Source organism: Pristiophorus japonicus, chromosome 3 (assembly GCF_044704955.1).
Source record: "Pristiophorus japonicus isolate sPriJap1 chromosome 3, sPriJap1.hap1, whole genome shotgun sequence".
Taxonomy (NCBI): domain Eukaryota; kingdom Metazoa; phylum Chordata; class Chondrichthyes; family Pristiophoridae; genus Pristiophorus; species Pristiophorus japonicus.
This window is the reverse complement of record NC_091979.1, coordinates 316,345,339-316,361,615: the sequence shown is the minus strand read 5'-3', so window position 1 is coordinate 316,361,615 and position 16,277 is coordinate 316,345,339. Positions and strand designations below refer to the sequence as shown.

The window sequence follows — 16,277 nt, the reverse complement described above, 5'->3', positions numbered from 1 at the left end:
CAGGGTTGGTCTTCTTGCTTGATGGTAATGGTAGATTGAGGGATATGCCGGGACATGAAGTTACAGATTGTGGTGGAATACAATTCTGCTGCTGCTGATGGCTCACAGTGCCTCAAGGATGCCCAGTTTTGAGCTGCTGGGTCTGTTCTGAATTTAGTCCAATTAGCATGGTGTTCGTGCCACACAACACGATGGAGGGTTTCCTCAGTGTGAAGATGGGACTTCATCTCCACAAAAACTGCGGTAGTCACTGCCACCAATGCTGCCATGGACAGATGCATCTGTGACAGGAAGATTGTGAGGATGAGGTCAAGTATGTTTTTCCCTGTGTCTGTTCTCTCACCACCTGCTGCAGGCCCAGACTGACAACTATGTCCTTCTCACACACCTGGCTCAAGTCTTCCACACAAAGCTGGCTGTCAATCGAGCCTATTACTTCAGAAATATCTTCCAGAATATCGATTACACAGGATGTTTGAATTGAATGGAATGACTCATCTCATCGACCTGTGCCAAACAAGGGGAATAATGAATCCCTTTGTATTTTTTGATCCAACAACATGCTTGATCTGTATAATCTACTGCTTCAGGTAGAATCATAGCACAGTTAAAGCTTTTCTACTTCATTCCAACATTTATCGATCATTATATTAAAATTGTTGACATTTGGTCCTCTTCAGTGTTAATTCCTGATTGGTCCATCAGAATCACATGAACCACAACTCTGTTACCCTTACACGCACGGTGACATTCCCCCTTGAAGCAGTAATTGCTGAGTGTACGGTGATTGAGATGCTTTGAGAAAGCAAATAAAGCTGAGACTACCTATGATGAGAATTTCCCAACTTTTTCCAACCTTCTGCTGCCATCGTGCCTCCAATTTCACCCTTTGCACAGGTTCTCCTGTCTCCTTGTCCATGATGTAAGACATCTCCTCTTCATGTGTGCTCAGGATCAGCTGCTCCTCCCCTCGGTTCTATTTCTTTAGCTCTGGTTGTATTTCCTACAATGTTAACAGCATGTGAAAGGTGTACAAACTTTCCCCAATATGAATGTGTGTATCCCATGATGCTGAGATAAGCAGGTACATTATTCCTTCAAGTGACGTGCCCTTGTAGACTAGTTGTAGCCTGTGTGGCAGGCAACGTGAGTTGGGACAGTAGATTTGAGCAAAGAAGGTACTTGAGTGTTTGGAGGTTTCCCTTTTCAGAAGTGAATTCCTCTGACACGCAGATTCTGATAAAGATTATGAGAGGGAAAGTTGTGAGTGAAGATTCTGAGTAATAGAGGATGTGCATTGTATGAATACCTTGTCTTGCCTTAGCTGATGAGGTAGCACTGACTGTCTCTGCCATCTCGCCCCAGACAGCCTACATCACCCTCTATGGGGCTTCCTGTCCTCAGTGTCCAACAATCTTGCTCTTGCACCCCTGACTTCTACAGAAAGACCATGAATGATGCATCCAAGAAACTAGGAGGCTCAAGGCTGTTACTGCTTCAGCCATTTGTCCAAGGAAGTAACTGGATGGAGCCTTGAAAGGGGAAGAGAAATATGGAGCAAGTTACAAGTGAAGTTATTAATATGAGAGATTAAAAGACAATGCGATTTGACTGAGGGATCTGGTGAGCAGGCAGGTTTGAGGTCAATCAAACAGGTTTGACCTTTTGGGCCAAGTGGTCTTTTTCAGTTGCTGAACTGGCCTATGTTTATAATCGGCTCCATGGGGTTCTGTGTCAGCACACAATGTTACTGTGTGACACCACAATTTCCTGAACAGGAAATGTTGCTTCTGAGTTCCACATTCAGGAAATGATTCATAGCGATCAATGACTGAACGGTATAAATGAGCTGAAAAACAACACTCCAAACATTCGGTCAACTCACCATTGGAAGGACAGTTGGAGCTGACGAAAAAATTCAACACATTGTCCATCGATCAGCATTATGAGGTAAAGATCATTATAATAACTTCTGTATTTAATTTTACATGTAGACTATCGATCAAGGAACTATTTTTCAGAAATAAAGTAGCTTACATTACAAAGCAGTTGAAATGCAGAGAGCTGGGATTAGTGGCTCACAGTGAGACACACAGATAAGGGAACACTGCTGGACCAAGACTGGTGATAGTCAGTAAACATGAGGCAAAAGGCAGACCTGTTCATAGGATTATAACTCAAACAACAATTTAAATTATTTTGGACTGGGCTCTGTTGAAAGTACAAAGTTAAACTTGAATATTATACTGTCGTGGAAAGGCGCATTCTGTAAGTGCCCTCAGGTCATATGCAGAGTTTGAAGAAAGAAAGTTTCACTTTGTGTTCCATGGGAATCTAGAAGGGATCTACTAATGTAAAATAGTGATTTCCAGCACTTTCATATATCCAAACTAAAGCAACCTGAACTATAAAGCAAAGGGAGAGTACAGCATGGACTGGGATGGGGGGATGGACACAGCATGAAATGCAGGAGGAAAGTGCCAGCTTAAAGTGTGTAGGAGAAGGAAAAGTGCTGACTTACATTGAGAATGTGGGCGGGGGAGAAGAGTGCTGACATGAACTGGGGGAAAGGACAGGTGCAGCAGTTTGAACGGAGCAGCAAAGGGAGGAAAGCCACCATGAACTGGGGCAGGGGTAAGAATGACAGCTTGGATTGTGGGGGGAGGGAGACGAGAGCCAACAGGAACAAGAGGCAGGCGGAGTAGAGTGCAAGGAGAAGCTGGGATGCTGGGGGATGAAGTGTATCGACGTGAGTTTAACAGCAAGGAAGAAAGAATTTGTATTGATGTAACACCTTATCACACCTCTCAGAAATGTCCCAAAGTAGTTCACATTCAGTGAATTATTTTGCAGTGTAGTCAGTTGTTTTGTCGGAAATGTGACAGCTCAGTTTGCACAATAACAACAACTGGCATTTATGTAGCGCCTTTAACCTCGGAAAACATTCCAAGGCGCTTCACAGCAACGTAATCAGACAACAATGGACACCGAGGTAAAGAAGGAGATACTTAGAGGGTGGGGTAGATTTTAAGGAGATCTTAAAGGAGGAGAATGAGGTGGAGAGGTTCAGCGAGGGAATTCCAGAGTATCGGGCCTGTCTGGGCTGATGGCTCAGCCACCATCGGTGGGTGCAGTGGGGGATGGACACGAGCCCGAGTTAGAGGAACACAGAATTCACAGAGGATTATAGAACTGAAGGAGGTTACGGGGATACGGAGGGGTGAGGCTGTGAAGGGATTTGAACACCAGGATGAGAATTTTAAATGTGAGACATTGGTGGATCAGGACCCAATGTAGGTCAGCGAACACATGGATGGGTGAGCGGGACTGGTGCAGCTAGCAGAGTTTTAGATGGGCTGACATTTATGAAGGGTGGAAGTTGGGAATCCGGCCAGGAAAACATTGGAGTATCCGAGTCAGGTGGTGAAATTAAATGGATGAGCCAGGGGTGGATCAGGTGATTGGGTGGATGTAGACGGTCTTTGCGATGGAGAGGTTTTGGGCTCGGAAGCTCAGCACACAGCATGTTCCCAAAAATAGCAACAAGATGAAAGACCACCCAATCTGTTTCTGGTGGTGTTGCTCCAGGGAAGAATATTGGAAAATACAACTCCCTGCCTTTATTCAAATAGTGCCATAGAATCCTTAATGTCCCCCTGAACCACTGGGACAGGCAGATGCTGCCTTGGTTTAACATCTTGCCTGGACGATGGTGTAGTGGAAGATTTGCAGCAGGGTAATAGAAACATAGAAACATAGAAAATAGGTGCAGGAGTAGGCCATTCGGCCCTTCTAGCCTGCACCGCCATTCAATGAGTTCATGGCTGAACATTCAACTTCAGTACCCCATTCCTGCTTTCTCGCCATACCCCTTGATCCCCCTAGCAGTAAGGACCTCATCTAACTCCTTTTTGAATATATTTAGTGAATTGGCCTCAACAACTTTCTGTGGTAGAGAATTCCACAGGTTCACCACTCTCTGGGTGAAGAAGTTCCTCCGCATCTCGGTCCTAAATGGCTTACCCCTTATCCTTAGACTGTGACCCCTGGTTCTGGACTTCCCCAACATTGGGAACATTCTTCCTGCATCTAACCTGTCTAACCCCGTCAGAATTTTATATGTTTCTATGAGGTCCCCTCTCATTCTTCTGAACTCCAGTGAATACAAGCCCAGTTGATCCAGTCTTTCTTGATAGGTCAGTCCCGCCATCCCGGGAATCAGTCTGGTGAACCTTCGCTGCACTCCCTCAATAGCAAGAATGTCCTTCCTCAGGTTAGGAGACCAAAACTGTACACAATACTCCAGGTGTGGCCTCACCAATGCCCTGTACAACTGTAGCAACACCTCTCTGCCCCTGTACTCAAATCCCCTTGCTATGAAGGCCAACATGCCATTTGCTTTCTTAACCGCCTGCTGCACCTGCATGCCAACCTTCAATGACTGATGTACCATGACACCCAGGTCTCTTTGCACCTCCCCTTTTCCTAATCTGTCACCATTCAGATAATAGTCTGTCTCTCTGTTTTTACCACCAAAGTGGATAACCTCACATTTATCCACATTATACTTCATCTGCCATGCATTTGCCCACTCACCTAACCTATCCAAGTCGCTCTGCAGCCTCACAGCATCCTCCTCGCAGCTCACACTGCCACCCAACTTAGTGTCATCCGCAAATTTGGAGATACTACATTTAATCCCCTCATCTAAATCATTAATGTACAGTGTAAACAGCTGGGGCCCCAGCACAGAACCTTGCGGTACCCCACTAGTCACTGCCTGCCATTCTGAAAAGTACCCATTTACTCCTACTCTTTGCTTCCTGTCTGACAACCAGTTCTCAATCCATGTCAGTACACTACCCCCAATCCCATGTGCTCTAACTTTGCACATCAATCTCTTGTGTGGGACCTTGTCGAACGCCTTCTGAAAGTCCAAATATACCACATCAACTGGTTCTCCCTTATCCACTCTACTGGAAACATCCTCAAAAAATTCCAGAAGATTTGTCAAGCATGATTTCCCTTTCACAAATCCATGCTGACTTGGACCTATCATGTCACCTCTTTCCAAATGCACTGCTATGACATCCTTAATAATTGATTCCATCATTTTACCCACTACCGATGTCAGGCTGACCGGTCTATAATTCCCTGTTTTCTCTCTCCCTCCTTTTTTAAAAAGTGGGGTTACATTGGCTACCCTCCACTCCATAGGAACTGATCCAGAGTCAATGGAATGTTGGAAAATGACTGTCAACGCATCCACTATTTCCAAGGCCACCTCCTTAAGTACTCTGGGATGCAGTCCATCAGGCCCTGGGGATTTATCGGCCTTCAATCCCATCAATTTCCCCAACACAATTTCCCGGCTAATAAGGATTTCCCTCAGTTCCTCCTCCTTACTAGACCCCCCGACCCCTTTTATAACCGGAAGGTTGTTCGTGTCCTCCTTCGTGAATACCGAACCAAAGTACTTGTTCAATTGGTCCGCCATTTCTTTGTTCCCCGTTATGACTTCCCCTGATTCTGACTGCAGGGGACCTACATTTGTCTTTACTAACCTTTTTCTCTTTACATATCTACAGAAACTTTTGCAATCCATCTTAATGTTCCCTGCAAGCTTCTTCTCATACTCCATTTTCCCTGCCCTAATCAAACCCTTTGTCCTCCTCTGCTGAGTTCTAAATTTCTCCCAGTCCCCAGGTTCACTGCTATTTCTGGCCAATTTGTATGCCACTTCCTTGGCTTTAATACTATCCCTGATTTCCCTTGATAGCCACGGTTGAGCCACCTTCCCTTTTTTATTTCTATGCCAGACAGGAATGTACAATTGTTGTAGTTCATCCATTCGGTCTCTAAATGTCTGCCATTGCCCATCCACAGTCAACCCCTTAAGTATCATTCGCCAATCCATCTCAGCCAATTCACGCCTCATACCTTCAAAGTTAGCCTTCTTTAAGTTCTGGACCATGGTCTCTGAATTAACTGTTTCATTCTCCATCCTAATGCAGAATTCCACCATATTATGGTCACTCTTCCCCAAGGGGCCTCGCACAACGAGATTGCTAATTAATCCTTTCTCATTACATAACACCCAGTCTAAGATGGCCTCCCCCCTAGTTGGTTCCTCGACATATTGGTCTAAAAAACCATCCCTTATGCACTCCAGAAAATCCTCCTCCACCGTATTGCTTCCAGTTTGGTTAGCCCAATCTATGTGCATATTAAAGTCACCCATTATAACTGCTGCACCTTTATTGCACGCACCCCTAATTTCCTGTTTGATGCCCTCCCCAACATCACTACTACTGTTTGGAGGTCTGTACACAACTCCCACTAACGTTTTTTGCCCTTTGGTGTTCTGCAGCTCTACCCATATAGATTCCACATCATCCAAGCTAATGTCCTTCCTAACTATTGCCTTAATCTCCTCCTTAACCAGCAATGCTACCCCACCTCCTTTTCCTTTTATTCTATCCTTCCTGAATGTTGAATACCCCTGGATGTTGAGTTCCCAGCCCTGCTCATCCTGGAGCCACGTCTCCGTAATCCCAATCACATCATATTTGTTAACATCTATTTGCACAGTTAGTTCATCCACCTTATTGCGGATACTCCTTGCATTAAGACACAAAGCCTTTAGGCTTGTTTTTTTAACACCCTCTGTCCTTTTAGAATTTTGCTGTACAATGGCCCTTTTTGTTCTTTGCCTTGGCTTTCTCTGCCCTCCACTTTTCCTCATCTCCTTTCTGTCTTTTGTTTTTGCCTCCTTTTTGTTTCCCTCTATCTCCCTGCATTGGTTCCCATCCCCCTGCCATATTAGTTTAACTCCTCCCCAACAGCACTAGCAAACACTCCCCCGAGGACATTGGTTCCGATTCTGCCCAGGTGCAGACCGTCCGGATTGTACTGGTCCCACCTCCCCCAGAACCGGTTCCAATGCCCCAGGAATATGAATCCCTCCCTGCTGCACCATTGCTCAAGCCACGTATTCATCTGAGCTATCCTGCGATTCCTACTCTGACTAGCACGTGGCACTGGTAGCAATCCCGAGATTACTACTTTTGAGGTCCTACTTTTTAATTTAGCTCCTAGCTCCTTAAATTCATTTCTAGGAACTCATCCCTTTTTTTACCTATGTCATTGGTACCAACGTGCACCACGACAACTGGCTGTTCTCCCTCCCTTTTTAGAATGTCCTCCACCCGCTCCGAGACATCCTTGACCCTTGCACCAGGGAGGCAACATACCATCCTGGAGTCTCGGTTGCGGCCGCAGAAACGCCTATCTATTCCCCTTACAATTGAATCCCCTATCACTATCGCTCTTCCACTCTTTTTCCTGCCCTCCTGTGCAACAGAGCCAGCCACGGTGCCATGAACTTGGCTGCTGCTGCCCTCCCCTGATGAGTCATCCCCCTCAACAGTACTCAAAGCGGTGTATCTGTAAGAGTCAATGCTGAAAATACCATTGTAATGGGCCTGCTTTTCAGTTTCTGCATGTTGAAGTGAGGAATGATCTAGGTCAGAGACAGCAGGGTCCCTGTGGAGGACCAGGTTAGAGATCCTATTTAGTAGTGAATTATTGGACTGCCAATGTGAGAGGGAGAGCGTTTTAGAATTAGCACTGACCTTTTTAGTGAGGTGAGTCCAATTGTGGAATGGAATACTAGAATGAGAAGGAGATGTAATTGTTGAACCAAGAGGCAGACCGAGTAGTTCAACCAATCCTACTGTTTGTTGCAGTAATTAATTCAAATTCGATCCGTGGTCAGGTACAGGAGGATGTGACTACGAGTGAGGAAGGTATGAGGACTCAGGATGGAGTGATGGAGGAGCATCAGCCCATGCTCTTTTCCAACAGGTTCGAGGCTCTTACTCCCTGTATGGACATGAGCAGGGACTGCAGGAAGAATGAGCAAACTGACTACAGCACCGTGGTACAGGGGGAGTAAAAGAAATGTTGTAGTGGTGGGGACAGTATCATTAGGGGGACAGATAAGGTTCACTGCAGCCGAGAGCGTGAGTCCCGAAGGCTGTGTTGCCGGCCCGGTGTCAGGGTTAATGACATCTCCTCAGGGCTGGAGAGGAATTTGGAGTGGGAGGGGGAAGATCCAGTTGTCATGGTCCACTTGGGTACCAACGACATAGATAGGACCAAGACAGAGGTTCTGCTGAGAGAGTATGAGCAGCTAGGGGCCAAATTAAAAAGCAGAACCACAAAGGTAATAATCTCTGGATTAGGAAAAGGGGAGGTGCAACGAGACCTGGGTGTCATGGTACGTCAGTCATTGAAAGTTGGCATGCAGGTACAGCAGGCGGTGAAGAAGGCAAATGGTATGTTGGCCTTCATAGCGAGGGGATTTGAGTACAGGGGCAGGGAGGTCTTACTGCAGTTGTACAGGGCCTTGGTGAGGCCTCACCTGGAATATTGTGTTCAGTTTTGGTCTCCTAATCTGAGGAAGGACGTTCTTGCTATTGAGGGAGTGCAACAAAGGTTCACCAGACTGATTCCAGGGATGGCAGGACTGACATATGAGGAGAGACTGGATCAATTGGGCCTGTATTCACTGGCATTTAGAAGATTGAGAGGGGATCTCATAGAAACATATAAAATTCTGACGGGATTGGACAGGTTAGATGCAGGAAGAATGTCCCCGATGTTGGGGAAGTCCAGAACCAGGGGTCACAGTCTAAGGATAAGGGGTAAGCCATTTAGGACTGAGATGAGAAGAAACTTCTTTACTCAGAGATTTGTTAACCTGTAGAATTCCCTACCGCAGAGAGTTGTTGAGGCCAGTTCATTGGATATATTCAAGAGGGAGTTAGATATAGCCCTTACAATTAAAGGGATCAAGGGGTATGGAGAGAAAGCAGGAAAGGGGTACTGAGGTGAATGATCAGCCATGATCTTATTGAATGGTGGTGCAGGTTCGAAGGGCTGAATGGCCTACTCCTGCACTTATTTTCTATGTTTCTATGTTTCTATTCCTACCCGAGCCATGAGCAAATTTATATAGGGTAAATAAGATCAGCGAGTTAAACACGTGGCTCAAAGACTGGTATGGGAGAAATGGGTTTTGGTTCATGGGACACTGGCACCAGTACAGTGGTCAGAGGGAGCTGTTCCATTGGGACGGGCTCCACACTTAGACTGTGCTGGGACTAGGGTCCTGGCAAATCAAATAACTAGGGCTGTAGAGAGGGCTTGAAGCTGATTCGGGTGAGCGAAAATTAAAAAAGTCAAAGAATAAGGAAAAGGCAATAGATCAAAGTTGCACTGGGGGAAATGAAAACCAGAGAGTGCCAGGAAGGGACAGAATGCATAAACATAAAGGTGTATCAGAAAGTGGGGTCAAAGTTGGAAAAAATGGTAATTTAACAAAAGAGATGGGGTGATGGCATAAATAGATACAAATGCATATGATATGATAGCCATTTCAAAACCGTGGTTGCAAGGTGACCAAGACTGGGAACTAGATATTCAGGGGTATTTGACAATTCGGAAGGATAGACAGAAAGGAAAAAGCCGTAGAGTGGCTCTATTAATAAAGGCTGAGATCAGTGCATTAGTGAGAAACGATATTGGCACAGAAGATCAAGGTATTGAATCAGTTTGGGTGGAGAAAAGGAATAATAAGGAGAAAAAGTCGCTGGTGGGTGTAGTCTATAGGCCCCCTAACAGTAGCTACACTGTTGGATGCAGCATAAATCAAGAAATAATGGAGGCTTGTAATAAAGGAACGGCAATAATCATGGGTGATTTTAAAGTTCATATTGATTGGACAAAGCAAATTGGCCAGGGTAGCCTAGAGATAGAGTTCATAGAGTGTATCCAGGATGGTTTCCTTGAACAGTACATTGCGGAACCAACCAGGGAGCAGGCTATCTTAGTTCTGGTACTGTGTAATGAGACATGATTAATAAATGATCTCATAGTAAAGGATCCTCTAGGAATGAGTGACCATCAATCAATTGAATTTCAAATTCAGTTGGAGGGTGAGAAAGTTGGTTCTCAAACCAGAGTCCTTAGCATAAATAAAGGAGACTACAAAGGTATGAAGGCAGAGTTGGCTAAAGTGGACTGGGAAAATAGATTAAAGTATGGGACAGTTGATGAGCAGTGGCAGACATTTAAGGAGATATTTCATAACATGCAACAAAAATATATCCCAATGAGAAGGAAAGACTGTAAGAGAAGGGGTAACCATCCGTGGCTAACTAAGGAAATAAGGAATGGTATCAAATTGAAAAGAAGGGCATACAATGTGGCCAAGATTAGTGGGAGGCCAGAGGACTGGGAAACTTTTAAAATCCAGCAAAGAAGGTCTAAAAAAATGAAAAAGAGAGGGAAGATAGATTATGAAAGTAAAATAGCACGATACATAAAAACAGATAGTAAGAGTTTCTACAGGACCATAAAAAGGAAAAGAATGGCTAAAGTAAATGTTGGTCCCCTAGAAGATGAGACGGGGGAATTAATAATGGAGAACAGGGAAATGGCAGAGACGTTGAACAAATATTTTGTATTGGTATTCAAGGTAGAAGACACTAAAAAACATCCCAATATTGGATAATCAAGGGGCTATAGGGAGGGAGGAACTTAATACAATCACTATCACTAATGAAGTAGTACTTGGTAAAATAATGGGACTAAAGGCAGACAAGTCCCCTGGACCTGATAGCTTACAGCCTAGGGTCTTAAAAGAAGTGGGCAAAAATTTTGCAGATCGAGTATAATGAGGTTATCCACTTTGGCAGAAAAAATGGAAAAGCAAATTATAATTTAAATGGAGAACAATTGCAAAGTGCTGCAGAACAGGGGGATCTGGGGGTCCTTGTGCATGAAACACAAAAAGTTAGTATGCAGATACAGCAAGTAATCAGGAAGGCAAATGGAATGTTGGCCTTTATTGCAGGGGGGATAGAGTATAAAAGCAGAGAGTCCTGCTATGGATGTACAGGTATTGGTAAGGCCATACTTGGAGTACTGGAGTGCAATTTTGGTCTCCGTATTTAAGGAAGGATATACTTGCATTGGAGGTTGTTCAGAGAAGGTTCACTCGGTTGATTCCGGAGATGAGGGGGCTGACTTATGAAGAAAGGTTGAATAGGTCGGGCCTATACACATTGGAGTTCAGAAGAATGAGAGGTGATCATATCGAAACATGTAAGATCATGAGGGGGCTCGACAAGATGGATGCAGAGAGGATATTTTCACTCTTCGGGGAAACTAAAACTAGGGGACATAGTCTCAGAATAAGGGGCCGCCCATTTAAAACAGAGATGAGGAGGAATTTCTTCTCAGAGGGTTGGAAATCTATGGAATTCTCGACACCAGAGAGCTGTAGAGGCTGGGTCATTGAATATATTTAAGATGGAGATAGACAGATTTTTGAGCGATAAGAGAATAAAGGTTTATGGGCAGTTGGCAGGGAAGTGCAGCTGAGTCCATGATCAGATCAGCCATGATCTTATTAAATGTTGGAGCAGGCTCAAGGGGACAGGTGGCCTACTACTGCTCCTATTTGTTATGTTCTTGTATCATTGGGAGTGGAGGTGTTTGAGGTGATGCTGCACATTGGGTGAGAAGACTAAATGGCCACGAGCTGGTACATCAGCCAGCATGAAGGAAACCAGTGTAAGTACAGCTGAGATTTGCAGTCATCCCTTTACCGTTAGCAGTGGTTTTTGCAGAGATTTCATGGTCAGTGGGTCCAGGAGTCGGGAGAAGGCTTTAGTTAAAGAAACCGGAGAGAGGGGAGGGGGTGACACAGCCAGTCTGAGACGGGTTTTGATGAATTTTGTTCTCTTGCAGCAACACACAGAAGGATTTGTTGAAAGTGAGTCTCGATTGGCTTCAATGTCACTTCACATGGGGCCCACAGAAAGAAAACATTGACTTGGACGACATGAAGTATAGATTGCAAGATTCAATACAGGCTGGTGTGAAATATCAGGCCAGGTCTTACAACCACCTCGCTTTTGTAAACTGTCTGCAAGGCAACTGTGAAGAGGCAATTCAAAACTTAAAGGAAGCTGAAAAGATTCTGAGGGAGAACCATGAACATGAATTTGAAAAAAGAAGCATCATCACCTATGGAAACTATGCCTGGGTATATTATCACATGGGCCAACTGACAGAGGCCCAGTCCTACCTCGACAAGCTGGAGATGATCTGTAAACAATTTACTGATGGCTCTCAGTATACAGCACTGATACCTGAAGTATACGGGGAGAAGGGTTGGTCACTGTTGAAATGTGGCAGGAAATATTATGAAGAGGCAAAATAATGTTTTGAGAAGACTCTGGAGGAAGATCCTGATGACACTGAATGGAACGTTGGCTATGCGACTGCTCTGTTCCGTCTGGAAGGGTTTTCTGGTACCCCAGAGAGTGGTGACCGCAGCCAATCAGTGAAGCAGTTGCGACGTGTGCTGGAACTTGATCCAGATGACTCTGTAGCCATGGTGCTGTTGGCTCTAAAACTACAAGAGTTCAATCAAAAGGTGGAAGCACTGAAATTAGTTGAACAAGCATTGCAGAAGTCCCCTGATCTTCCATATGTAACTCGTTATGCAGCAAAGTTTTACAGAAGAGGAGATGTGGAAAAAGCTGTGGAGCTGTTGAAGAAAGCATTAGAAATTAGCCCAAACTCTACCTTCATACACCACCAAATAGGTCAGTGTTACAGAAAAAAACTATTTCAACTGATCAAAAATCCAGGCAGCAAATACCCTCGCAATGCTGCTGTACAGCAGAAAGCTAAGTTGATCAAACTATGCAAGTACTATTTTCATAAGGCATTTGAGCACCGCCCATTAACATCTATTAAGGCACAACTGGATTTTGCAGCAATTTGTTCATTTAACAGTGAATATCTCAAAGCAGAGGAGGTCAACAGAAATCTACTGAAATTAGAAGATATTCGTCCAGAAAATAAGCAGGCAATATGTTTAGCGGCTGGATTATTTGAACTGCACCAGAAAAGTTCTGAATCAAATGCCATCAGCTATTTTCTGGAAGGAGTGAAAGTCAAATATGACTCAATAGATTGGACTAGGTGTCACGAAAACCTGGAGACGATAACAGAGAGACGACTTTGCAGGAATTCAAGAGACAGCAAAGCCCTTGGTATTCTTGGGTTACTGCATCAGCGGGATGGAAGAATTGTGAAGCTATTGAATGCTTTGAAAAGGCCCTGGAGTTGGATTGTCACAATGAAGAATATCTAAGTGCTCTTTGTGAATTACGTCTTTCTATATCGGCAATGCTGACTTTCCCAGAAAAACCAACACATTTTTGAATGATGCATTAATACTTTCTGATGCATGAGTAGGTTTGGTTGGGTACTTGTTTCACTTATTATATTTTGCTGACAATTTCTTTCGAATAAGCATTTTACTCCTGTGTATAATTTTCAAATGATAATCTTATTGTAATTATGCTAAATCCCTGTGCACTAACCAAATACAATTTGTTTCCGTATCCTTAGACCTTTTACTATGTGTGGAATGAATCAAAATAACATGGGTTTTGGGGAATTAGAGTTAAATGAGCCAATGAAATAGAGCCAAAATAGTTAGTCATGAATTATAGGAACTGTTTTTAAAACAATAATACACATTACATGGTCCCGATCATAACTCCAGACGGATTTTGTGTGGGTCAGTGGCGAGGGGAGTGGGAAACTCACCCGTTGCTGCCAATATTTGCCCGGGGTATTTTAAATCCGGAACTTCATTATTGTGCGACCAATTCACTTCCCGCCCATACGGAAAGCAGGTAGGCGCATTGAGGGAGGGTCTCTGGTGGGGCCCTGAGGGGGGATGTGGGGAGTCCGGGGCAGTGGAGCCCTAAACTTTCATTTTGGGGCCTGGCGGGGCATTCCTGCACAAAGGAAAGTCAAACACTTAGACCTTGACATCCTGATTCTCCTCAGAGCTGCTTCGGCCTGTTGGAAAAGCTGCACCGGCTTCCCCTGCCCAGGCCAGAGTTAACGGCGTAGTCAGGGCCCGATGATGTCACCACACCCCGTGTGTGATGTCACCACACCCCGGTCCGTGTGTGATGTCACCACACCCTGGTCCGTGTGTGGTGTCACCACACCCCGGTCCGTGTGTGATGTCACCACATCCCGGTCCGTGTGTGATGTCACCAGACCCCGGTCCGTGTGTGATGTCACCAGACCCCGGTCCGTGTGTGATGTCACCACACCCCGGTCCGTGTGTGATGTCACCACACCCTGGTCCATGTGTGATGTCACCACACCCCGGTCCGTGTGTGATGTCACCACACCCCGGTCCGTGTGTGATGTCACAACACCCCAGTCCGTGTGTGATGTCACTAGACCCCGGTCCGTGTGTGATGTCACCACACCCTAGTCCGTGTGTGAAGTCTCCAGACCCCGGTCCGTGTGTGATGTCACAACACCCCGGTCCGCATGTGATGTCACCACACCCCGGTCCTTGTGTGATGTCACCACACCCTGGTCCATGTGTGAAGTCTCCAGACCCCGGTTCGTGTATGATGTCACCAGACCCCGGTCCACGTGTGATGTCACCACACCCCGGTCCGCGTGTGATGTCACCACACCCCGGTCCGCGTGTGATGTCAGCACACCCCGGTCCGCGTGTGATGTCACCAGACCCCGGTCCGTGTGTGATGTCACCACATCCTTGTCTGTTATTGTCAATGAGGACCCCGCTCACTTTGGGCGAGTGGCTTAGCCCAATTTCTGTGAAGTGGGCAGGTTTAAAATCTCCCCCATGAAGTTCTCATGTAATCTAGAAAACTGGGTAGATAGAGGGACACTGATCTCCAAATATATATGAAAAATGTGTTTTATTGTGATCAGCATCTCTTGAGTGTCTTTTAACAGCAATGCAGGTAAAGCATTATAGCTGGAGGTGCCATAACCTTCAGTGCAGTCTGAGCACGTGAGATGTGACTTATATTCTTTATATGGTTATTGCAGCCCATAGAGGAAGTAATAAAACCACTCTGCCGACTATCTTCACTTATCTTCACAATAAAGTCCACCTTCGGGTGAAAGGCTTTCCATGTGTACCAGCTGAGAGAGGACCAACGACCACTGCAGGCCCTTCAAATAAATCATCAGCTTGATTCTGTTGCTCTGAAGCTTTGCTGACAGACGATTGGACTCCCATCCAGAGCGTTCATTCAGATCTCAGCCTCTGTCACTGGGAGTCTCCCTGCCCTGTAACTGGTCAGCTGCACCTGCTCTTCATCAAACCTTCTGTGTCCCTCGTTGGCCAACACAGAGCAGCTTGGACAATACCCGGGAAAGTCCCTTTTCCAGAGACTGTCACCATCACGATGAAGGGAAACGCAGTAGAGGGAGGAAAGTTAAAGGATATAGAAATAGGTTAAAATGGGTTAAAAAGCAATAAAACGCAATGGCTGCAGACACTGATTGTCCAAACAGAGAATGTAATATCAGAGAGTGAATATTAAATAACCAATAAAATAAAACTGTGGCAAAGATTTAATTTCTGTTGTTGATCTGATGGGAAAAACCTGCACGATATTTTCTGGCAGTCGGTAATGTTTATGGCCATTTGCCACCATTTGGTGAACGGCAATTCATACATTTCATCTTGGTCACCACAGAGCCGATTGGGCCAAAGATGAGGAGAAGTCCATTTTATGGAGACTGTCGTCATCTCAGCTAAAGGAAGACACAGTAGACGGAGGAAAGCTAAGAGGATATAAGAAGAGTTTCAAAATAATGAAAACGTTATCATTACAGACACAGATTCTGCCAACAGAAGTCACACACGCCAATGATACTTGCCGGTTACAACCCAGACAGCAATGATCCTCTGCCAGTGAGGATGGTTTACAATCCCCCATTTGCCGATTTGGCAATTTTGTAAAGAAAAAGTAAAGTTCATTGAAACATTTTGTTCCTCCTAGTAGTAGATTCCCTGCTGCTGACAAGAAAATTAAGTTTTAAAATTAATTCCCAAAGGAAATAGAGAATAAGTTGCAATAAAATTGAACCAATGATCCTTCCTTTTTTGTCAGAATATTAAAAGATAATCCAATGCCCGTGCTCATTATAGAATCCAATGTATTTGAAAATGCACAAAATAAGTTGTTAAAAAGCATTTTGGAGTTCTCATCTTTTTTGAGGGTTGAGTCAGGTTCTTTGAAAGAGTTGATGAGCTTTTGCTACTTGTCGAAGTGTGGAAATTATGGGAAGTGCATGTGATTGGCTGTTGATGGAAGACAGGATGGACATTGGTGTGG

General features: G+C 44.8%; 1 protein-coding gene across 3 annotated transcripts; it reads left to right on the top strand.

Moving 5' to 3' along the window:
* The first annotated feature begins 1,834 nt into the window (after positions 1-1,834).
* LOC139259568 (interferon-induced protein with tetratricopeptide repeats 1-like) lies at positions 1,835-15,932 on the top strand. 3 transcript variants are annotated; one of them, XR_011592597.1, is made up of 2 exons: positions 1,835-1,950; positions 15,636-15,932. XR_011592597.1 is itself a non-coding variant. In XM_070875063.1 (2 exons), exons 1-2 carry the CDS (start codon positions 1,946-1,948, stop codon positions 12,293-12,295), a joined length of 480 nt encoding a protein of 159 aa, XP_070731164.1. In that variant the 5' UTR covers positions 1,835-1,945; the 3' UTR covers positions 12,296-12,309. The 3 variants fall into 3 exon arrangements, 1 of the variants encoding a protein (XP_070731164.1); XM_070875063.1 differs by lacking the exon at positions 15,636-15,932 and adding an exon at positions 11,821-12,309; XR_011592596.1 differs by lacking the exon at positions 1,835-1,950 and adding an exon at positions 12,461-13,337.
* The last annotated feature ends 345 nt before the right edge of the window (positions 15,933-16,277 follow it).